General features: G+C 56.0%; 1 protein-coding gene across 2 annotated transcripts in view; it reads left to right on the top strand.

The window, feature by feature from the left end:
* The window catches only part of FAM53A (family with sequence similarity 53 member A), a 44,213-nt gene extending 21,228 nt beyond the window's left edge, over window positions 1-22,985 (top strand). For both annotated transcript variants that reach the window (XM_025386091.1, XM_025386092.1), the window contains 3 exons: window positions 6,746-6,800; window positions 8,535-9,280; window positions 21,873-22,985. In XM_025386091.1, the coding sequence (XP_025241876.1) occupies window positions 6,746-6,800; window positions 8,535-9,280; window positions 21,873-22,187 (1,116 nt within the window). In that variant the 3' untranslated portion in view covers window positions 22,188-22,985. The remainder of the gene's footprint in view (window positions 1-6,745; window positions 6,801-8,534; window positions 9,281-21,872) is intronic.
* The last annotated feature ends 763 nt before the right edge of the window (window positions 22,986-23,748 follow it).

The raw sequence follows: 23,748 nt of genomic DNA, 5'->3' as shown, positions 1-23,748 counted from the left end.
AGGCTGCATGCCCTGGCTGGCGCCTCACGCGCTCCCCTCCCATGTTTGTTCTGGACTTGCTGGTTGGAGCCAGTGCTGTCCTGCCTCCTATGGTTCCCTCTAGTTGCACATGGATTTTTAAACTGAAATTAAAGTTGATTTAGTGATTTAGCTTTTTTTTTTTTTTTGAGATGGAGTCTCGCTCTGTCGCCCAGGCTGGAGTGCAGTGGCACGATCTCGGCTCACTGCAAGCTCCACCTCCTGGGTTCATGCCATTCTGAGTAGCTGGGACTACAGGCGCCCACCACCATGCCCGGCTAATTTTTTTTTTTGTATTTTTAGTAGAGACGGGGTTTTACCATGTTAGCCAGGATGGTCTCAATCTCCTGACCTTGTGATCCACCCGCCTCGGCCTCCCAAAGTGATGGGATTACAGGCGTGAGCCACTGTGCCCAGCCTTTTTTTTTTTTTTTAAAGATGGTGTCACTAATTTGTGTACGTATTTGGTAGAGACGGGGTCTTGCTGTGTTGCCCAGGCTAGTCTCTAACTCCTGGCCTCAAGTGACCCTCCTGATGCGGCCTCCCAAAGTGCTGAGATTGCAGGCGTGAGCCACTGCGCCCAGCCTACGGTTCGTTAAAGTAGAACCCACATAATGCTGTTTCCCTCTTGGACCAGACACACTGCTAGTGCTCACTGTCTCTGGGTGGCTGGTGGCTGCCGTGGTGGACAGCACCGGTATGGACAGCCTGTCGGCTGTCCCTCACCACAGAATGTTCTCGCAGGTGGTGCTGTGAGGCTCGAAGCCTAATCAGGTTTGTGTTTGAGAGACCACCATTTGCTCATCTGTTTCTCTGTTTTTGGACCTTTGGGTGGTTTCCTTATTTTAGCTATTAGGGATAATGCAGCTGTGAACATTGATGTGTGAGTTTCTGTGTGGAAGTTTCATGTGTGAGTTTCTGTGTGGAGGTTTCATGTGTGAGTTTCTGTGTGGAGGTTTCGTGTGTGAGTTTCTGTGTGGAGGTTTCATGTGTGAGTTTCTGTGTGGAGGTTTCATGTGTGAGTTTCTGTGTGAAAGTATGTCTTCATTTCTTTTGGGTGCAAACCTAGTTGTGGGATTGCTGGATCATATGGAAATTCTATGTTTAACATTTTGAGGAACCGCCAAGCCGTTTTCCACAGTGTCTGTACCATGTTCTGTTCCACAGCAATACATGAGAGTTGTAATTTCTCTCACTCTCATCAACGCGTGTTATTGTCCATTTTTTTGATAAAGGCCACCTTCATGGGTGTGGGGTGGTATCTCATTGTGGTTCTGATTTTCATTTCCCTATGGTTAGCTATGTCGAGCATGTTTTCACGTGCTCATTGGCCATTCGTATCTCTTCTTTTGAGAAATAGCTAATGAAATCCCATTTTTACTTTAAAATGGAGTTATTTCTCTTTTTAGTTATGAGTTGTAAGAATTTTTTTTTTTTTTGAGACAGGGCCTTGCTCTGTTGCCCAGGCTGGAGTGCAGGGTCTCAATCACTGCTCACTGCAGCCTCGACCTCCTGGGCTCAAGTGATCCTCCTGCCTCAGCCTTCTGAGTAGCTAGGACTACGGACATGTGTGACCACACCCACCCTTTTTTTTTTTTTTTTTTTTTTGAGATGGAATCTTGCTTTGTTGCCCAGGCTGGAGTGCAGTGGTGCAATCTCAGCTCACTGCAACCTCAGCCTCCCGGGTTCAAGAGAGTCTTCTGCCTCAGCCTCCTGAGTAGCTGGGATTACAGGCATCCGCCACTACGCCCGACTAATTTTTTTTTTTTTTTTGTTTTTTTTGAGACGGAGTCTCGCTCTGTCGCCCAGGCTGGAGTGCAGTGGCCGGATCTCAGCTCACTGCAAGCTCCGCCTCCTGGGTTCACGCCATTCTCCCGCCTCAGCCTCCCGAGTAGCTGGGACCACAGGCGCCCGCCACCTCGCCCGGCTAATTTTTTGTATTTTTTAGTAGAGACGGGGTTTCACCGTGTTAGCCAGCATGGTCTCGATCTTCTGACCTCGTGATCCGCCCGTCTCGGCCTCCCAAAGTGCTGGGATTACAGGCTTGAGCCACCGCGCCCGGCCCCGACTAATTTTTATATTTTTAGTAGAGACAGGGTTTCACCATGTTGGCCAGTCTGGTCTTGAACTCCTGACTTTGTGATCCGCCTGGCTTGGCTTCCCAAAGTGCTGGGGTTACAGGTTAGAGCCACCATGCCCAGCCTACACCCAGCTATTTTTAAAAAATTTTTATCTTTTAGAAAGGGGGTCTCACTGTGTTTCCCAGGCTGGTTTCGACCTCCTGGACTCAATGGGTCCTCCCGCCTCAGCCTCCCCAAATGCAGGGATTACAGGTGTGAGCCACGACACCTGGCCAGTAAGAGTTTTTTATAGTTTCTTCCCCCGCTCTGTCATTCTGTCATCTCGAGAATGGTCTGTAAGTGGAGTGACACAGTGCACAAGCATTTGGGTTCTGCCTTTCCATCAGCATGCTTCCCTAGAGGTCCTTCCAGCGGTTCCTCTACGCCACCAACAGGTGCTCCGTGGCGTGGAGGTGCACTCTGTGTAACCATGTGGAGGAATGCCGCAGTCCTAATACAAATCATAACGTGATTTTTAGGGTTCTGTCCTCAGGGGGGGCCTACACAGACGACCAGTGACCACAGGCATGAGGCGGTGGGAGGGCAGTGGGCACGGGTGCCTTGCTGAGCTGCCTGAGCAGCAAAGAGGGTTTGAGGTGTGATGGCAGCTGAGTGCTGGAAGATGGGCAGGGTCTTAATGTTGGGGTGGGCAAAGACCATCAGGGGCCACAGGGAAGGGGACATGGTGGGTGGGCGGGGCCAGCATTACACTGTGCTCTGGCTGGGGCTTCCCCAGAGAGCCCGGGGCAGCAGCCAGGAGACGGCAGGGCCTGAACGTCGCGTGTGAAGGTCATTCAGTGCGTTGGGGTGTCCCCACTGCACTGGCTGTGCTGGGTTAGCAACATGGTGCTCACTTCCTGCAGGGAGGTGGGTGGGAAGCAGGTGACTGAGGAGTCGCGATGGTACATCAGGAAAAAAGTAGAGCCCAAGGGGTGCTGGGAGTTTATATAGGGCGCTGGGCTGTGACCCCTGGGTGGAGCTGGAAAGTGGGTGGTGAGCCGTATGGACACCTGGGGAGAGTCAGCCAGGCAGAGGTTCCCATGACTGTGGGAGGCTGTGAGGGTGGGAGCCTGGGGGCACAGGCACCTGGGATCTGACTCTCAGGAGTCCAGAGGGCAGAATAGAGGGCCACAGCCAGGACCAGAGCGGCAGTTCCCGGGCTGAGGGGCGGAGAGCAGGGAGTGCTGAGAATGTCAGGGTGGAGGAGAGAGGAGGCGGTGTGATGGGGCTGTGCTGGGGGCCGTGGGCGCAGGGAAGCTCACTGTGCCACCAGCCTGGCGGGCATGGTGTGGGTGGGTGGTGGACTGTGGTGTCCTCCAGCTCTGTGCCACTGTGCATATACAGGCTGGGATTGATTGGTAGAGAGTTGGTTTTTAAAAACTTTTAGGTTTTTTTTGTTTGTTTGTTTTTTGTTTTTGAGATGGAGTCTCGCTCTGTCACCCAGGCTAGAGTACAGAGGCGTGATCTCTGCTCACTGCAAGCTCTGCCTCCCGGGTTCACACCATTCTCCTGCCTCTGCCTTCCGAGTAGCTGGGACTACAGGCTCCTGTCACCATGCCCGCCTAATTTTTTGTGTTTTTAGCAGAGATGGGGTTTCACCATGTTAGCCAGGATGGTCTCGATCTCCTGACCTCGTGATCTGCCCGCCTCAGCCTACCAAAGTGCTGGGATTACAGGCGTGAGCCACCGCGCCCGGCCTAAAAACTTTTAATTTTTTAAAGACAGGGTCTTGCTGTGTTGCCCAGGCTGGAGTGCAGTGCACTCAGTTGCTCACTGCAGCCTTGATTTCCCCAGCTCAAGCAATGCTCCCACCTTAGTCACTCACTGCAGCTTTGACCTCCCCAGCCCAAGCAATCCTCCCACCTCAGCGTCTTGAGTAGTTGGAATCACAGGCTCATGCCATCACATCAGCTCTTTTTTTTTTTTTTTTGTAGAGACCAGGTTTCTGTGTGTTGCCTGGGCTGGTCTCAAACTCCTGGGCTCAAGTGATCGTCTCACGTTGGCCTCCCACAGTGCTGGGATTCCCCTGTGTCCAGCCCTGAAGTACAGATTTCTTTTTTTTCTTCTTCTTTTTCTGAGACAGAGTCTCGCTCTTGTTGCCAAGGCTGGAGTGCAGTGGTGTGATCTCAGCTCGCTGTAGTCTCTGCCTCCCGGGTTAAAGCGATTCCCCTGCCTCTGCCTCCCAAGTAGCTGGGATTATGGGCACCCACCATCACACCTAGCTAATTTTTGTATTTTTAGTAGAGACAGGGTTTCACCATGTTGGTCAGGCTGGTCTCAAACTCCTGGGCTCAAGCAATCCTTCCGCCTTGGCCTCCCACAGTGGTGGGATTCAGGTGTGTGCTCCCGTGCCCAGCCCTGAAGTCCAGATTTCTTGAGGCTTAAGGGGTGCATGTTCATGTTCCCCGAAATCCGGATGTTGAAATCCTCACCCTCAAGGGGATGGGATGAGTATTTGGAGGTGGGGCCTTTGGGAGGTGATTAGGTCATGGCGGCAGTGCCTCATGAATGGAATTAAGTGCCCTAATGAAAGAGGTATCAGAGAGGAAGCCAGCCCCTTCGACCATGCATAGATACAACCAGAAGAGCCATCTGTGAACCAGAAGGTGGCCTTACCGGACACTGAATCTGCCCGTCCCTTGATCTTGGACTTCTGCCTCCAGGACTGTGAGGAATAAATGTTTTTGATAAGCCTCCGTCCTAAGCCTGTGGGACCTGGCTGCCCGGCCTCTCCTGGCTCCCAGGGACCCTGACTCTGTTTGTCTGCCGTACGCACATCCCACACAGCCAGCACCACTGGGAGTAGCTGCTGCCCCTGGCATGTCTTTGCACAGAAGTGGTCACATCTGGGGCCGTGCAGGCTTGTGGCTCCTTCAAGCTGCCTATGACAGCCGTCTATGCCGGCTGGGATGGGAAAGTCCTTTCCTTGCTAGACATTTTTCCGTGGCCGTGTCAGGCTGGGTGCTGTTCATGTGACCCTGGGGACGGGTGCTGTGTGGAACAGGAAGAGAGTGAGGTCCTGGTGCTTGCTGGGGGAGGCCCAGAGCTGGGAGGATCTATAGCAACAAGGGTCCCTGTGGCGTGAAAGCCTTCAGGTCCTCTAGCAGAGCTGCCTGTCCTCTCTACCATCGGACCTGGGTTCCGAGGTGGGAGAACCTGGAGGTCATGTGGTTCCCGTGCCTGCACCAGGCCCCGTCCTCATGATGTGGCCAGGTGCTCACAGCTCGACACTGCTGTGTTGGCTGAGGTGGGACCCCGTGTGTACGCGGCCTGTCTGTGGATGGGTGTCTTTTTTTGGGGTCACAAACCCAACTTTTAACTTAATCCCTTTATGGGAAGCAGCGAAGGATTTCCTTTTAATTTTATCATGTTTGGAAATGTTATCACAGGATGCAGTGCCGTGGACTTAAGTGTTAATTGAGAGGTTCTGAGGTGTGGCAGAGGAGCCCTAGAACTCTAAGGCAGAAAAGCAGAGGGGCTGCTGTGCCTGGACCCTGTGGGACAGCCATGTCCTTGTCACAGGGTGGCCTTTTGTGTTCTCACAGACCAGGAGGCTCTGGGAGGCTAGGGAGCTTGCTGGGTACCTGGCAGGACACCCCTCCTGTGCCCCATCCTCTGCAGGGCCCTGTGTCCTGCCTGCACGGGCCAGCGTGTGGAAGCAGACACATAATGGCCTCCAAGCCGCGATCTGCCAAGCAGCTCCCTGACATTTCATGGGGCAGGGAAGAGAGCCCTGTGGCATTTCCCTTAGTGCCCTCCCTGCAGACCCTCAAGTTATCACCATGCCCAGTGGCTTTCCTGCTTCCAGGGAGGGAGGTCCCCCCTCTGGATGTCTCCCTGGACCAGCGCCACACTCCAGAGCTTGGCTTAGGGGCTCCGGTCCTGTGTCTGAGCTGTTGCAAATGGGAAAGGGCCCCTTGGGTCTTGGCTGAAGTTCTTGCTGAAAAGTAAGTAAGTGGTTGTGAGGTTTACAAAGATGGCTGCAGTCGAGGCTGCCGAAAGGCAGGAGGGCCTGAGCTTCAGGAGCAGGGACAGGATGCATGCCTGTGGCTTGGAATAAAAATGTCTGAGGCCAGGCTTCAAGTACTTGTGAGGCCAAGGTGGGCAGATCACGAGGTCAGGAGATCGAGACCATCCTGGCCAACATGGTGAAACCCTGTCTCTACTAAAAATACAAAAAAAAATAAATAAATAAATTAGCCGGGTGTGGTGGTGGGCACCTGTAGTCCCAGCTACTCAGGAGGCTGAGGCAGGAGAATGGCGTGAACCCAGGAGGTGGAGCTTGTAGTGACCCGAGATAGCGCCACTGCACTCCAGCCCGGGCAACAGAGCGAGACTCCGTCTCAAAAAAAAAAAAAAAAAAAAAGGTCTGTTTAGTGTTAACAACTCTTTTAAAAAGATAAAACATTTTTTAAAAAATTTAAAAATGTGCATTTACTCAGTTGAATTTTGTTAGGTTTTAATACAACTGTGCTTATTTTAATCACGAGAAAGAAAACACTGGGGAAAGGTAGAATGCGCTGCAGTGATGAAAATGCAGGGATATTATTGCCGAATTCTCATGTGTCAGTCACAGTATTGAAACTTCTCTTTCCTGTCACTTGCAGTATTCTGCTGAAACCCTGAACAACAGCGGTCGTCTGTTCCCTTTGGAGCTCAATGGTGAGTGCTTTAGGAGCTATGGCTGGAGGCCTGAGCAGGGCTGGGACCAGGCTCCTGGGCTGGGAGGGTCTTGGACGCAGAACATGAGCCTGATCTGCGGAAGCCAGGAAAGTGTTCGTGTGCCCTGCACTGGGGCATGGAGTGGTCCCTGCTGCTGTCCCCGCACGGCTGGGCCAGTGGTCAAGAATGGTCTGTGAGCAGGACGGCTCGTGTAGAGTGCAGGCCCAACCAGGTCTCTCCCTCCTCAGCTGGTGGGCCCAGGGGTCTGCTGTGCCCTTTCTGGAAGGTGCAAGGCCCACCCACTAAAAGAACAGGATGGTGTGGCCGGCAGGGCTTGTAGTGTCAGCTGGAGCGTGCCGTGGCATACTGGGCAGCCCACCTGCTGTCCGTGCCGTGGAGGGCGTGGCTGTGCCTGGCTCACCTGCAGGTTGGCCCTTCATTGATGGGGAGCAAGTGCTCCGAATATGGGGGCTGGCTGTGTTCATGGGCCAGGTAACCCTGAGGTCCCAGGTCCTCCCCCAACGAAGGTCCCAGGGCATCTCTGTTGGTCCTGCTGACCCGACTGTGACGCGCCCAGCGCCCTGTGTCATACAGAGTAGGCCCGTTAGGAGGATCACCTTGCTGAGCGCCAGATTACCAAAGTGAAGGTGTTTTACCAGATTCTTTTACAAGTAGATGGAAGTAGGAAGTGTGAGGCCCCAGATGGCCTGAGCCCCACCCTCTGCCTAGCCTGTGGTGTGATGTTCTCACGTCAGCCTCCTGGGGTTCATCCTGCACACGGGCCCAAACCAGCTACCTCCATCCTGGCTCAGAGCTCCGCAGGGCTTTCTACACTCCTCACCTGGCTGGCCGCTCTCCTTGCCTACACCTCCACACCTCCTCCCCACAGCCCCCATCTCTCTCCTGGCCGCCCCAGAGTCACCCCAGGGCCCTTCCCCCTGTGAGGCAGGTCTCACAGTCTCCACTCCAAGTTTCTCGGCTGGACAGTGACTGCACAAGCCACTGGGGGAGTCCTGGGGGTCCAGATGACCCCGCCCAGGCAGATTCCATGCCAGGTCCATGCACCTGGCCTTGCTCTCAAGGCTTCTCCGAACCAGGTGGCAGGGGGACTGGGGAGTATGTCAGGCAGGCGGCCCCAGGACAGTTGCACAGGAAGTGAGACTTGAGGAGGGGCTCCAGGCCTGGACCTGGTGGCTCTGAGGTTTTTGAGGAGTTTCTGGGGCTCAGACTCTCCCTGAAGACCCTGGCAGCACGTGTGACCCTGTGTTGTTGCCCATGTTACCGAGGGACCTGAGCTGCTTTAAGAAGGGGCTCTGGAGAGTCCTGGCCGGGGAAGCTGCACATCCTTGAGATGCCTGGTCACAGAGGGAGGGGAGTGTTTTGCGGATGCAGGAAGAATGTTTTAGCAAGGCTGTTGGGAGAGCAGAGCCATGCAGTTGTTCTCAGGGAGGCACTGGTGGGGAGACTGACACCTCCTTCAGACGCGGCGTCCCCTTAAAGAAGCGAGCCGAGCCCTGCAGCTAACCTGGCAAGGGCAGGTGGGGCTGGTGCCCACTGTGCGCCATGGACATCTCGGAGAAGCACGTCCAGGGGTGATGGCAATGGGGCTGTGCCCTTGATGGCTCTGCCAGGCTGTTTACCAGGACAGATGTCACCCCACATGGTGGGAAGAGGCTAGGCCTGCTCTGTGGCTCACCTGTCTCTTCCACTGCCTCTTTGTGTCTTTTCTGGTAGACCAGAGTCCCTGGAAGGTCTTAAGTGGAGGACGGCCCGTTGGAAGCCAGGCAGCCACGAGACCTGATTTCTGCTTCCTGCCAGGCCTGTCTGCTGCTGCTCACACCATGGGTCTTCAGTGGCGGCCAGAGTCCCCGGGCCCAGGTGTGGGCCTGGGCGCAGCCAGCACTGTGGACCCCAGTGAAAGTACAGGCTCGTCCACGGCCCCACCGACCAAGCGACATTGCCGGTCCCTGTCAGAACCTGAGGAGCTGGTGCGCTGCCGGTCCCCCTGGCGCCCTGGCAGCTCCACGGTCTGGACTCCAGTCTCCAAGAGGCGGTGCAACAGCGGTGGGAGCGCAACACTGCAGGGAAGCCCCGGCGCCGTCCTGCCGAGGAGTGCTGTGTGGTTGACCGGTCCCACCTCACCCGCCACGCCCCGGCCGTCCTCGGCCAGCAGCGGCTTCGTGGACGGCAGCGAGGGCAGTGCAGGCTCAGGCCTGCCCTGGTGTTCCGCAGAGCCCTACTTGCTCTCCGTGAGGCGACGCCTGTCCCTCTCACAGGAGCAACTCGCAGGTGTGGGCACTCCCCTGCCCTCGGCCAGCAGCAGCCCCACGTCCACGCCTGAGCTGGGCCGGCACCGTGGGCTGCTCCGGTGCCGCTCACAGCCCTGCGTGCTCAGTGGGAAGAGGAGCCGGCGCAAACGGAGGCGTGAGGAGGACGCCAGGTGGACACGCCCATCCTTGGACTTCCTAAAAATGACCCGGGTGAGGCTTTCTTGTTCCCAAGGGCTCAGAGGGGCGTAGATCTGGACGTGGCAGTGCTGGGGTGAGGCTGGCTGATTCTCTGGGAAGCGGCTGCTATCATCCAGCTGGTCTCCTCTGGGCTGGGAGGAAAGGAGTGAGGAGAGCCGTCCGGAGTCGGTGGGCGTGATCGGGGCCTGTCCCAGTGTCAGAACACCCAGCTTACCCTGCCTGCCCCCGCAGAGGCAGAGCCCCACACACGGCCCAGGGTGGCCGGCCAGGCTCGCACGGTGTGGCCTGGGGGAAGCAGCAGAATAGAGCTGTGGGTTTCTGGCCTAGCTAAGCCACCTGCCTCAACTGCTGGGGAGCCCCCTGACTTTTTCTGGCATGGTGATGGCTCAGGAAGTAAGAGGCTGTCCTGGGAGCCCCATTTGAGGCAGAGCCTGGGGTCCTCTCTTGTGGGAGCCGGTGGGTGTCCCTGCTGCAGCTCAGAGCCCAGCAGCGCCTGTGCGCCTTGGGACTCTACAGGCACCTCCTGCAGAAACTGTCTTGAAGATTTCTTGCAAGCCTGCACCCACTTGAAGATTCTCAGTGCCTCCCACCTGCTCACCTCTCCACCCGCTGTCATGGGCTGTGGTTGGCACAGAGTTAAGGAAGGGAACAAGACTGAGGAGGCTTTCCCAGGTCTTGCTCTGTGTTACTAAGGGGGTGCATTCACCAGAGACCTCTGGGGGCCCTGGCAGCGCTCGGGGAGGGAGATGGCAGAGCCGTGACAGAGTAGGGTGGGCTCTGTGCACACTCACTGGGTCGTCTGTGTTGGGGAGCTTTGGGCAGTGGCAGAAATTAACAGGACTTCCCGATGCCAACTCTGAGTGCAAGCCAGGACTGAGTGGGGCTGTGGCTGGGGTGGGGTGGGATCAGTGTCAACCTCTCTCCTCAATGACCTGTGGCCTTGGCAACCCCCCGACCTCTTGCCCCCAGCCCCATCCTCTGGGCCACAGGCCTGCCCATGCCCGGCTTCTGGGGAGAGTGGATGTGGGTGGAGCTGTGCACAGTGCGGCTGCACTGTCTTGCTCGGGTGGGCTGGACCTGGGCACCCTGTGGGGACAGTAACTGGAGAAGGGGCACAGATGGCCCACATCCTGCTTGACCTGGCCACAGCTCAGGGCTGGAGAGCAGTGTGGCTGGCGTGCTGGGTGGGATCCCCCAGGGTCCTCCGGGACGCTGGTGCTAGGCCACACCGAGGGCACTGTGAGCTTTGCCTCTTCTCATCAGTGGGTTCTCCAGTCGATTCTTCCCGGGGGCTTGAGGTGAGTTGAAAACCCGGACTTCCCTGCTGTGAAACTTTTCTGCAGAGAGCAGGATTTAGAGAAGAAAGCTCTGATCTTTTGCTATGAGATGGGCTGACCTGGGGAAGCCAGTAAATGCTGGAAAGCTGGTGGCGAGCTTTGGACATAGCATAAGCGGGCCGTCCCTGCTTGCCAGGGCTTGGGGTGTGCACAGCGTGGGTGTCAGTCCCCGTGGGGACCGGGAGGGACGGGAATGGAGGAGGGAGCTGCCGGCTCAGCACGTTGTGGGGCAGGGAATGATGGTGCCAGGGACCTACTGATGACCAAACAACAGTCCTGCTGTAGAGGTGGCCCTGGGTTTCTCAGATGCCTTGGGAGACAGACCAGGTGGTCGGCTGAGTTGGTGATCAAGGACCCTTGGTAGAGGCTGCATGGGGCTCAGTCTGGAGATGGGGTACCCCCAGCAGAGTGTGAGGTGTGGGTAGCAGCAAGGACTTGCCAGACCCAGGACCAGGGCTCATGGGCACCCAGGGTGTGTGGTGTGTTGGGGAGACTGGTGGGAGGAGGGCGGGGCTGCCGTCAAATGCTGAAGTGTGTGTGTGTGTGTGTGTGTGGCACATGTGCTGTGTGCTGTGTGGTATGTGTGGTGTATGTGGTGTGTGGTGTGTGTGACGTCTGTGTGTGGTGTGTGATCTATGTGTTGTGTGTGGTCTGTGGTGTGTGATGTGTGTGGTATGTGTGGTGTGTGCTGTGTGTGTGGGATATGTGTTGTATGTGGTGTAGTGTATGTGTGGTCTATGTGGTGTGTGGGTGTGTGTGGTATGTGTGTGGTGTGGGGTGTGTATGGTGAGTGCTGTGTGGTGTGTGTAGTGTGTGGCGTCTGTGATGTGTGTGGTGTTTGGTGTGTGTGTGTGGTCTGTGTGTGTGCTGTGTGGTGTGTAGCATGTGTGGTGTGTGGTGGGTAGTATGTAGTGTGTGTGTGAGACGTGTGTGGTTGGTGTGTGCTGTGTGGTGTGTAGTCTGTGTAGTGTGTATATGCAGTGTGTGGTCTCTGGTAGTGTGTGTGGTGTGTGTGTGTGTGTGGTGTGTGGTCTGTGGTATGCGCGATGTGTGGTGTGTGTGATGTGTGGCCTGTGTGTGGTGTGTGTGTGGTAGTGTGTGGTGTGTCCTGTATGTGTGGTAGAGTATATGGTGTGTGGAATGTGTGGTGTGTTTGTGACACGTGTGGTGTGTGTGATGTGTGTTGTGTGTGTGACGTGTGGTGTGTATGTGGCGTGTGTGGTGTGTGTGGTGTGCGTGTGATGTGTGGTGTGTGTGATATGTGTAGTGTGTGTGATGTGTGGTGTGCATGTGATGTGTGGTGTGTGTGTATGGTGCGTGACGTGTGTAGTGTGTGTGTGTGTGACGTGTGTGGTATGTGTGGTGTGTGTCTGGTGTATGTGGTGTATGTGGCATGTGTGTGTCTGGTGTGTATGGTGTGCGTGGTGTGCGTGTGACTGAGGTGTGTGTGGTGTGTGTGATGTGTGTGGCATGTGTGGTGTGTGATGTGTGTGGTGTGTGTGGCGTGTGTGTTTGGTGTGTATGGTGTGTGTGATGTGTGTGTGACTGTGGTGTGTGTGTCACTGTGGCGTGTGTGGCATGTGTGGTGTGTATGGTGTGTGTGGTGTGTGTGTGACTGTGGTGTGTATGTGACGTCTGTGGTGTGTGTGGCGTGGTTGGTGTCTGGGGTGGGATACCGCGGTTGTGTGGGAACTGTGGTGTGTGTGACGTGTGTGACGGGTGTGGTGGGTGTGGTGGGTGTGGTGTGTTTGACGTGTGTGGCATGTGTGGCGTGTGTGGCGGGTGTGGCGTGTGTGGTGTGTGTGACGTGTGTGGTGTGTGTGGTGTGTGTGGTGGGTGTGGTGTGTGTGTGTGTCTGATGCATAAGTGGTGCCTGGTTTCTCTCTGGGAGGAGAAACCGCCGTTGTGTGGGAACTGGAGCCGTGACCCCCAGGACTGGGGCTGCACGGGGTGTCCCATCCCTCAGATCCATGTAGCCCCCGGCTTTGGGCCCCTTGCTGAGCCTGCCTGTCCCTGTCCATGCAAGCGCTGGTGGCCCAGGCTGGTGTCCCATCCTCTGGATGTTTCTCCAATTCAATCTTCCTTCCTCTAGACCCCAGTTGTTCTGCCTCAGGCCTTGATACCCTTTTCGGCTACTGAGACATCATCCTAGTTGGTTTTGTTGCCTCTAATCTCCATCTTTTTTTTTTTTTTTTTTTTTTAAAGACAGAGTTTTACTCTTTTTGCCCAGGTTGGAATACAGTGGCACGATCTCGGGTCACCACAACCTCCACCTTGTGGGCTCAAGCAATTCTCCTGCCTCAGCCTCCCGAGTAACTGGGGTTGCAGACATACACCGCCACACTTGGCTAATTTTTGTATTTTTAGTAGATAAGATTTTACCATGTTGTCCAGGCTGGTCTTGAACTTCTGACCTCAGGTGATCCGCCTGCCTTGGCCTCCCAAAGTTGGGGTTTACAGGCATGAGCCACCGTGCCCAGCCCTCCCTTAATCATTTTTTTAGAGATGGAGTCTCGCTGTGTCCCAGGCTGGAATGCAATGGTATGATCTCGGCTCACTGCAACCTCTGCCTCCTGGGTCCAAGGGATTCTTCTGCCTCAGCTTCCCAAGTAGCTGGGATTACAGGTGCCTGCCACCACTCCAGCTAATTTTTGTATTTTTAGTAGAGATGGGGTTTCACCATGTTGGCTAGGCTGGTCTCGAACTCCTGACCTTGTGATCCACCTGCCTCGGTCTCATTTGAGGTCAGGTGTTTGAGACCAGCCTGGCCAACATGGTGATACCCCATCTCTACTAAAAATACAAAAATTAGCTGGGCATGGTGTTGGGTGCCTGTAGTCCCAGATACTTGGGAGGCTGAGGCAGGAGAATTGCTTGAACCCAGGAGGCGGAGGTTGCAGTGAACTGAGATCATGCCACTGCACTCCAGCCTGGGTGACAGAGTGAGACTCTGTCTCAAAACAAAAACGAAAACAACAAAAAAACCCCAAACCAAAAACCACCACGCCTGTGCCACCTCACAGACACCATGCCTGCGCCACCTCAAACACCACACCTGTGCCACCTCAAACACCACGCCTGCGCCACCTCACAGACACCACGCCCGCGCCACCTCACAGACACCACACCTGTGCCACCTCAAACACCACGCGTGTGCCACCTCACAGAAACCACGCCTGTGCCACCTCAAACACTACGCCGGTGCCACCCACAAACAACACGCCTGTGGCACCTCATACTATGCCTGTGCCATCTCACAAACACCATGCCTGTGCCACCTTACAGACACTATGCCTGTGTGTGTGCCACCTCATAAACACCATGCCTGTGCTACCCACAAATACCACGCCTCTGCCATCTCACACCACACCTGTGCCACCTCACAAACATCACGCCTGTGCCACCTCACAAACATCACGCCTGTGCCACCTCACAGTCAAACACCACGCCTGTGCCACCTCACAGTCAAACACCACGCCTGTGCCACCTCAGGGGTCCAGGAGGCCGGTGGGGAGGCGCTGCTCAGGCCTCCTTGGAGCTCAGTCAGGAGGCTGTGGTTGCCTGGAGGCTCGACCAAGGCTGCAGGACCTGCTTCTAGGTTCACCCACGTGGCTTTTGGCAGGAGGCCTCATTGCTTTGTCACATGGGCCTCTCTGAGGGGCAGCCTGAGTGTGTTCACGATATGGCCACTTGGTTTCCCATAACGAGTGACCCCAGTGAGCGTGAGTGGGCCCCAAAGAGCCCTGTGTGACCTGGTCCTCACCAGCTGAGGTTTTGTCTGCTTCTTGACTCTGTCTGGCCCTTACTCAGTGGGAGGAAGATCGGGCTCCACTTTTTGAAGGGAGTGATTTCAAAACCTCTCTTCTCCATAAGGAGTGCCGGTCAGGAACGGTGCTTGTGGAATGGTGTTGGCGCTGGTGCTGGTTCTGGTGCCCCCACCCTCCTTGTGCTGGAGTTTGGTTGGCCACAGACAGGTAGGGGCTTACAGAGAGGATACGCAGGTGCAGAGCTTTCTTTCTTTCCTTGTTTCCTCCTTTCTTTCTCTTTCCTTTTCTTTCCTTCCCTCCCCTTCCTTTGGCCCTTCCTCTTCCCCTTCCCCTTCCTCTTCCCCTTCCCTTTCCCCTTCCCTTTCCCTTTCAGTTTTGCTCTTGTTGCCCAGGCTGGAGGGCAGTGGCATGATCTCAGCTCAGTGCAACCTTTGTCTCCCAGGTTCCAGAGATTCTCCTGCGTCAGCTCCCCAAGTGGCTGGGATTATAGGCGCCCGCCACCACACCTGGCTAATTTTTGTATTTTTAGTAGAGATGGGGTTTCACCATATTGGCCAGGCTGATCTCGAACTCTTGGCCTCAGGTAATCTGCCTGCCTTGGCCTCCCAAAGTGCTGGGATTACAGGCGTGAGCCACCGCACCCGGCTTGCCCCGTTTTCTTCAGTGACTTTGTTAATGAGCCAGAACAGTAATGTGGGTGCTGCACACCCCATTCTGCTCCTGGGACTCAACCCCATGTGAAACAAAAGCTTTTTGTTTATTTGCTTCTTGTGGGGACCAGGTGATACCTGCCTGCCCTGGAGTGTGCGCTGCCTTAAATTCAGCCGCTTCGGTCTGCTTGCTCACCAGTGTCGTCAGTGTGACAGTAGTCATCACTTTCTGGTAAAAAGAAGGTTTATGGGGAGAGGCCTCATCAAATGTCAGCAAAGCCCCTGAGGAGACAGGCAGTGTCTTCAGGGGCCACGTCTGCAAACCCAGAGCCCTGCTGACCGCGGCTGCGGAGGACGGCGCCAAGACTCCCGAGGGGCCAGCGCTGCCTGCTCTCCCTCTTTCCAGCTCTTTGCTCATCCCATCCAAAAACTGGCTCCCACCTTTCTTCTTGTCCCACATCTGCCATCTTGCACCCCCTCTCTGTCAGCCAACCAGTCTTCACCCACACCCACCTGCCCCTGCCTGTGTCATACCACCTGAACAGGTGGTACCTTTGGTGAACAGGTGGCTCCCAGCCTGGGTTACCTGTCAGTTCTTGGTTTGGTTTTGTTGTTTTGGAGACAGGGTCTCTTTCTCTCTGTTGCTCTGGCTGGAGTGGAGTAGCGTAACCACAGCTCACTGCAGGCTCCATCTCCTGGGCCCAGGCGATCCTCCCACTTCAGCCTCCTGAGTAGCTGGGACCACAGGTGCACACTCCTGTGCCCAGCTAATATTCTTAATCTTTTAGAGACAGAGCCTTACTGTGTTGTCCAAGTTAGTCTCAAAGTCCTGGGCTCAAGCCATCCTCCTGCCTCACCCCCCAAAGTGCTGGGATTACAGGCATGCGCCACCAGGCCCAGGCTTTGCCACTTCCTGTTTGTGTCAAGCTCCTATCTACCTCAGGGCCAAAAAGAAATGCTCTGATTTTTCTCTACAACTTTTATAATTGTGTGTTACCGGACAATTAGTCCTGACTCTGGGTGGCACACCCACACACACCATGCACACTCACCCCCATGCTTATGTGCACACTCAGGTGTGCACCCCCACTCATGCGCACCCCTGCACGCTCGTGCTCACTCACACCTGCACCCCGGTTGTGCTGTGCTTGCACCTGGTGGACTGGGTATGTGCAGCCCAGCTCTGGTCCAGCGTCCCTGGCGTTGTGTTGTGCAGTCTGCGTGCACTGCTGGGACGGTCTGGCGGTCATCCTCAACCCCCCGCTACCCCCTGCCGTCTGCTCTGAGTCTAGGCTCACACCAGCTTTCCCAGGTGTCAGAGGGCTGCTCTCTTCCTGAGCAGGGTGCAGGGGCACTGCCTTCCCTGCCTTTCCCTTGGAGACAGTGCGTGTTTTCACAGAAAACATTTAGGATTTTCTGCTTTTTTTCTCCCCCCGAGATGGAGTCTCGCTCTCTCACCCAGACTGGAGTGCAATGGCGCCATCTCGGCTCACTGCAACCTCTGCCTCCCAGGTTCAAGCGATTCTCCTGCCTCAGCCTTCCGAGTAGCTGGGATTACAGGCGCCTGCCACCATGCCTGGCTAATTTCTTGTATTTTTAGTAGGGATAGGGTTTCACCATGTTGGCCAGGCTGGTCTCGAACTCCAGACCTCAGGTGATCCACCCACCTCGGCCTCCCAAAGTGCTGGGATTACAGGTGTGAGCCACCACGCCTGGCTTTTACTGGAGAAGCTACGTTTTCTGTTTTTATTGGCAAAGCTATGTTTCAAAGCTGAAATTAAAATATGACGACTGACAATATGTACATCAGTTATCGTTCCAGCAGAATGTGGGAGCAGCTGCTGGTTTCTGTAAAAGCGTGTGCTTTTAGGGCTTTGCAAAGCTTTTGCCATGTAGCGAAGGCGCTCAGCCGCCTCTAGAGAGATCGAGGCTGCTGCAGAGAAAGAAAGAGCTCCCTGTGTGGCCCTGCAGCCGGGTCACCTGGAGCCTGAGGAGTTCTTCAGACAGGCAGGCAGCTTCGGGGCCAGCAGTTACCTCGCAGCCGAGAACCTAAGGACAAGCTGGAGGTGCGTGTGGCCGTGTTTATACCTTCAGGCCCGCTGCGTTTTTGGAGGTCTTGGGTTTAGTGAACAGACGGTGCCTTCCACAGCCTCAGTCACAAGGGCACGAGGCTTGTCCTCCATGGGGGCCTCTCCTGCACCTGCTGAGCTGTTTTTTTTTGTGCCTCCTGGATGAAAACTGAAGAACCAAAAGCTTAGAGCAGCTCCTGGTACCAAGAAAAGGACTGACTTAGTTTGTTTGTGCTGCTGTAATAAAATACCACTGACGAGGTCACTTATAAATAACAGAAATGTATTTCTCCGAGTTCTGGAGGCTGGGAGCCCAAGAGCCAGGCCCCAGCATGTCTGGCGTCTGGTGAGAGCCTGGCCTCTGCTTCCAAAATGGCCCCTTGTGGCTGTGTCCTCACCTGGCGGAGGAGGTGGAGGATGCGGAGGACTGAGGCTGGTTCCCTCCAGCCCTTTATGAGGCACTCGTGTCCTGTGTAGGCCCGCAGGACCTGATCACCTCCCAACACCATGGTAGAGATTTGGAGGGACACGTTCAAACTATAGCAGGGACCATCAAGAACACGGAATGTTTGAGACAGTACAGACTGAAAATCTGGAATTTGCAGCTGCTGATTTTTCTTGCTTGTTTTCTCAGACCTTCTCTCCAGGAGCCACGCCCAGAGTGGTCAGAGGTGGTGAGTGAGGGGGTGGAAGCGAGTGCTGGGCAGGGGACATACTGCTGGGCACTCACTCCACACCTCCTGACGGGCACCGGCTGCCCCATTCCCCTTGGGGTGAGGAGCCGACACCATCAGTGGCTGCACGGTCGGGCGGAGAGTCCCCTCCTCCTGCCTCTGTGTGGAGGGCTGGGGAGACAGGGAGGATCTTTGGCCTCCAGCTTCCCGGCTTTGTAAGGCTGTGTACCCCTCACAGCCCAAGCAGGATGTCTGAGCAGGGCTCACTCAGCCCGTTTTCTCATGTGCCGTCGGCCAGCTCCCCTGTCTAGAATGCTCCAGTCCGTACTTTCCTAATGAACCTCTCTTCTGCAGGGTTGGGAGGGGGCTCACCAGAGGCAACAAGGGGTCTAGGGTGTCAGTTCTTCTCACACTGGCCTCCTTGCCTGACACGTGCACAGAGCTTGCTGTGGCCTCTGTCCCTGCCCCTGCCGTGGACATTCCTGCGCCCTGTGGGCCTCTGTTGCTTGGCTTGGCTGGCCCGTTCCTCCCTTTGGCAGGCGGGAGGTGCTTGGCTCTGCTTCGCTGCCTGTTTCAACACGCACTGTGCTGTGCTCCAGGCACTGCCAGGGCCATGGGGAGCCCTCCCCACCCTTGACTGCTGCCTGGCCCTGCTGCAGAGTGGCCCAGCGGCCAGGGCCACCTTGGCTGTGAGGGGACCACGTTAGCCCCACCCACACGGTGGAGGGAGCTTGCGCTTTCACGAGAGTAAACCAGTGTTTCAGTTTGGCAAAAGCCAGAGGCTTTGGCAAGGGGTAGGTACAGATGTGGCTGAGACAGGGCCTGGACGTTTGCTGAGTGACGTCAGGTCAGCTCATAGGAGGCTTCCCTGACCTTCCAGGGTCTCACCGGCTTCTGGTAGCTGAGTTAACCCACTTCAGATGCTGGAGGCCCTCCAGCTGTCAGCTGGGGCCCCTGCACTCCCCAGACTGACTGAAGGGCTTCGCACACAGTTTGAAAGGCCTCTGCGCTTTGGAGCCTGATTTAGAACTTGAAGGCTTGACCTTTATGTTTTGGACAACTGTTTTGTGTTTAACCTCAGATGGAGGCGACCATCAAACCAGCGTGATGGTAGCAGGAGCTGGGACGGAGCCCCGGGGCTGGTACCAAGGGACAGGGGGCGTGAGGCGGACGGGCGGCGCAGTCCAGGCCAGCACTGGCCCCACGGGCCTCGGTTTCCATGGTCTCTACAGTATGGGTGGCCCCTTCAGCTCCATGTGGCCTTCGCTAGCGGTGTTGGGCGTCTAGTCCTGCAGCTGCCGTGTCTGTGGGCAGCAGTTGTTTCTCCACCGACCGCCATCCAGAGGCGTTCAGAGCCTGCTGTTCTCACGCACTAGCCGCACAGCTGCGCCCGCGAGCGCGAGTCCCGTGTCCGAGGCCTCGTGTGGCTCTCGCGCCATCTGTCAGGTCAGAGCATTCGGTCCAGAGGGTTGACCCTGAATCAAAACAAAATGTTGTGGTTTGAAATGGAAGGAAACCTGGCCCCTGAAGGTGTGTAGCGTCCCAGCCACCTCTGGTGCATGCGTAGTGCAGCCTGGCGGTGCCGTGGTTGGAGGCCATCCTGAGTGGGCAGCACGGCAGCCAGAGTCTGCAAGGTCATGGGTGGCACCAGACCTAGCCAGTGAGACCTGGACCTCCACGCCATCCAGCAGGGGCCCAGGAAACCAGCCACATCCTCATGCTGGCCCTGGGGCTTGTATGTACAAGTGATGTCGATGGGCAAATTCACTTTGATTTGAATGAAAAAGAAATTATGCATCCTTATTTTCTGACCAAAACATGTGGCCAGTTGTATCTTTAAACATTTGAGTGGGGCTGGGCGTGGCGGCTTATGCTTGTAATCCAAGCACTTTGGGAGACTGAGGCAGGAGGATTGTTTGAGCCCAGGAGTTTGAGACCAGCCTGGGCAACAAAGTGAGACCCCATCGCTACAAAAAATACAAAAATTAGACCGACATGATGGTGTGTACCTATTGTCTCAGCCACTTGAGAGGCTGAGGTGGGAGAATTGCTTGAGCCTGGGAGGTTGAGGCTGCAGTGAGCTATGATTGCACCACTGCACTCCAGCCTGGGAACAGAGCAAGACCCTGTCTCAAAAAAAAAAAATTATTCTTTAGAATTTTACTTCTCAGTGATTCACTTTTTATAGTAGAACCACAAAGACAGAAAATATGTCAATTTGTCTTTTATTTATTTATTTGTTTGTTTGTTTTTGAGACGGAGTCTGGCTGTCGCCCAGGCTGGAGTGCAGTGACCCGATCTCAGCTCACTACAACCTCCGCCTCCCGGGTTCACACCATTCTCCTACCTCGGCCTCCTGAGTAGCTGGGACTACAGGCGCCGCCACCTCGCCCGGCTAATTTTTTGTATTTTTAGGAGAGACGGGGTTTCACCGTGTTCGCCAGGATGGTCTCAATCCCCTGACCTCCTGATCCACCTGCATCGGCCTCCCAAAGTGCTGGGATTACAGGCGTGAGCCACCGCGCCCGGCGTCCATTTGTGTTTTAGAGCCCAATAATATCCTTAGAAAAAAGGAGCTCTGTCCCCGAGGGCCATGTGGTTTTATAAAAATCAGTCGCTGGAAGTGTTTCCAGGAAGTATTTGAGGTTCCTGTCTGTGGGGCGTTTCCTTGCTCTGGACGAAGGTGGTTTGGGGAGTTTCTTGGGTCCTGTGGAATTGGTGAGCTTGTGCTCTAGGTCATAACTTTAGGTGGCCAAGGTTGCTGTGTCATTGCGGTCTCATTATCGGCATCACAGTGCCCCTGTGCCCTGCAGTTGTGGTTGATGGCACCCACGTGCCCTCACCCACGTGTCCTCACAAGCCAGAGCCATGAGGTGAGGTGTCTGAGGCCAGCGTGGGTGTGGTCCAGGAGGGGAACCTTGACCCTGAGGAGGCCTGGAGGTGACCAGGGAGGTGGGGCTGGGTGGGAAGGCTGCTCCCAGTGGCAGTGGACGAGTGGCGTGGACGGTGCTGGGCACCACAGACAGGGGACTTGAGGCAAGGACTGGGAGATGGCAGGGGGTGGGGGCCCAGGCGTGCTGAGGGGCTGCTGCCCTGGCCATGGCCGTGGACTCATGCCCCAGCTGGACACACCTGCTGGGTCTCAGGGCCCTGGAGACGCCCAAGAGAGCATGCCAGGGTGGATGGAGACTGCCTGCCACTCAGCGCTCCGGTTCGGGGGTGAAGCCTGGGGGAACCCCTTATCCCTAACAGGCCTTGGGAAGGGGGGCTACTGAGTGAGATTTGACTGGGGGTCAGAGTGAGAAGGGGCTGGTGGCGGCACCTCCGGAGAGCAGAGGGAGGGCCGGAGCCTGGCACTTAGGGACCTGCTGTGGACAGGCCTGGGCGTGGCATGGAGGTACTGGAAGCTGCCCGCCTGGGACGAGGGTGGGCCTTGCCCAGGGGAGACCCCTGTGTGTGCACCTGTCTGTTGCATGTGTTTTGAGATGAGAAGGATTTGCATGCGTTTCTATTAGAGTAACTATTAGGAGAGGAGGTGCAAGGACAGAGAAGGTGGGAGCTGCGTCTGGCGGGCCCGTGAGGACATCGACGAGGTGGGGTTCCAGGGGCCTTATGGGGGCAGGTGGAGGAGAGACGGAGCCACTGCAGGGCCTCAGAGGTGGCTGTGAGGTGCTTGCTGAGAGCGGCCCTGGGTGGGGCTGTTGTCAGAAGTGGAGGCACGAGGCACCCTCCCTGGCCAGGCCACCTGCCGAGGACAAGACTGGGACAAGGCTGTCCTCTGTGAGCCCCTGGGCGTCTTGAGGCTTGCTTAGGTGTCAGGTGCCCACCAGCCTGGTCCATTTGGTCTGGGCAGGGCCAGGCTGTGCGTCTCTGCCCACACCAGCTGGGCAGGGGCCGAGGAGAGCTAAGGGGCCAGGGCACGTGTGGGCAGGGTCTGAGGAAGGGGCTCTGCGAGCTGTGACTGATGTACAGGGGACAAGCCCCTGCTTTGTGTGGTCTTGGGGATGGCCAGAGCTCCAGCACACCGAGCCCTTGATGGGTTGGTGGGACGCTGCCTCCCAAGTGATCTGCTAGAAATGCTTTAAGCCCATATCTTTTCTATTGCAGACTTTAAAAAATTCAAAAAGCCTTTGCTCCCTCAATTACGAAGATGACGATGAGGATGACGCCCCAGTGAAGATGGTTGTGTCCTCCCCGTGTGAATCCCAGGGCTTCCCTGGCATCACCATGCCTGGCTGCAGCCAGAGGGGCCTCAGGACCAGCCCTGCCCACCCCAACCTGTGGGCCTCAAGGGAGTCGGTGACCGGTGATGGCTCGAGCAGGAGCAACGGGGACCCCAGTGATGGGGACGGCGCCGGGGAGGAGGGTGTCTTCCTCCGGGCCCGCGGGGAGCTGGACCTGGAGCAGATCGAGAACAACTGAGGCTGGCGGGGGCTGGTTTGGGCCACTGCTGCCGCCTGCACCTGCCCTGGGGCACAGAGTAGGTTTCATGTGACTTGGAACATTGAGGCATAATTTTGATTCAGTTTTTCCTAAAGAAGTATTTTGCATTTTTATGGCTTTTGCAGTTCGGGAGAAAGCTTCTCTATTTTGGATGCATTTCAGAAGGGCATTTTATTAAACATGAATCTGCAAACAGATTAACACGGGTCTGTGTTCCTCATGAAAAGTCTGCCGTGCAGGGCGCCTTGAGTGCTTTAGTTGCTAGGAAACCCCAGGCGCTGGTGGTCAGGGCCCCACTGGCCCTGTGTGTCCCCTCCTTCCCGAGGGGTCATGGTGCTTGGGGCTTGTGCATGGGCATCTGTGGCCATGAACCTTGTCACCCACGTGCCAGTGAACCACCAGCTTGTGGTTGCCTGGTTTTCCACCGGTGGCGGTGATGGCCTTTGGGGCAGGCCGAGCTGCCGTGAGTCCATGCTTCCCGTGGCCTGGGAGGGCCCTTGTGCCTTCAGGTGGGGAGCGGTGCCAGGCCTCTGGGAAGGCCGTCCTGCCGGCAGCTCCCGTCAGCACCCACTCTGAGTTTAATACGAGGCGTTTTATTTGAGTGTATGACTTCTGATTAATTTTTGTTTCCACCACCTGAAGTGGGCCTGGCTGCACCTCGGGCCTCTGGTCTCTGGCTCAGAACCAGACAGGGCAAGGGATTTCCTGTTTTTCATTCCTGCACTTTTAATGAAATTGTAGAGGTTTCGAGTTTGTGATAGCAAAAGAAATCATTAATAATTTTTTGAAATTTTCTTGATTTTTTTTTTTCCCCAGTAAAATTCATGAAAGATCATTGAAGTTAATCAATGCCACTTTCTTAACTGACATGGGCCACAGATCAAAGGTGGGTGAAGGTGGCGAGTGATGTGAGTGATGTGGTTTTTTTTGGATCAACTTTCCTGAGGCCGAGCTGCTTGGGTGAAAGTGGGGTTCCGGCTCTCAGGTGACCCTCCTGCCTTTGCCCTGCAAGACGGGGCATGGGGCTGGGGAGTTTGGGGCCTTAGCAAGTGGGAGCCCCGTCCCTGGCCAAGCCCTGCCCTCCTCCGTTGAGGCAGTGCCTACTGTCCTGCTGTGCTGGCCCGGGGTCAGGAGCCCCCCTGTCCTTGGCAGGCCCTGGGTGGCTCCTGTGCTGGCACTGATGGAACAGGGGCTCAAGAGAGTGTCACCTGCTCCCCAGAGCCACCGCTGGCCTCATGTGGAGGGAAGGGAGGGCCTCTGGCATTGGACTTTGACACAGTTGCCAGACTGCACAGGAAAGTTGTGTTTTGGGTTAAATTTGTGGAGATCAGCTCCGGGTAGTTTAGCAAAAGCCACAGTCACCTGCGTAGTGGGGTCACCATCCAGGTGTTGGGATTTGGGGTGGGCTGGGTGGTGCTCTGAGATGACTTAGTACAGGACAGGGTCCCTCAGGTCAGAGGCTGGCTGTGGGGCCGGAGTGGCCTCCAGGGCACCGGCCACTGGCCTGCAGGACACGGCAGCCTGGACAGCAATGGGAGAC

Source organism: Theropithecus gelada, chromosome 5 (genome assembly GCF_003255815.1).
Source record: "Theropithecus gelada isolate Dixy chromosome 5, Tgel_1.0, whole genome shotgun sequence".
NCBI classification, from domain to species: Eukaryota; Metazoa; Chordata; class Mammalia; order Primates; family Cercopithecidae; genus Theropithecus; species Theropithecus gelada.
This window is presented reverse-complemented; position numbering and strand designations above follow the sequence as displayed.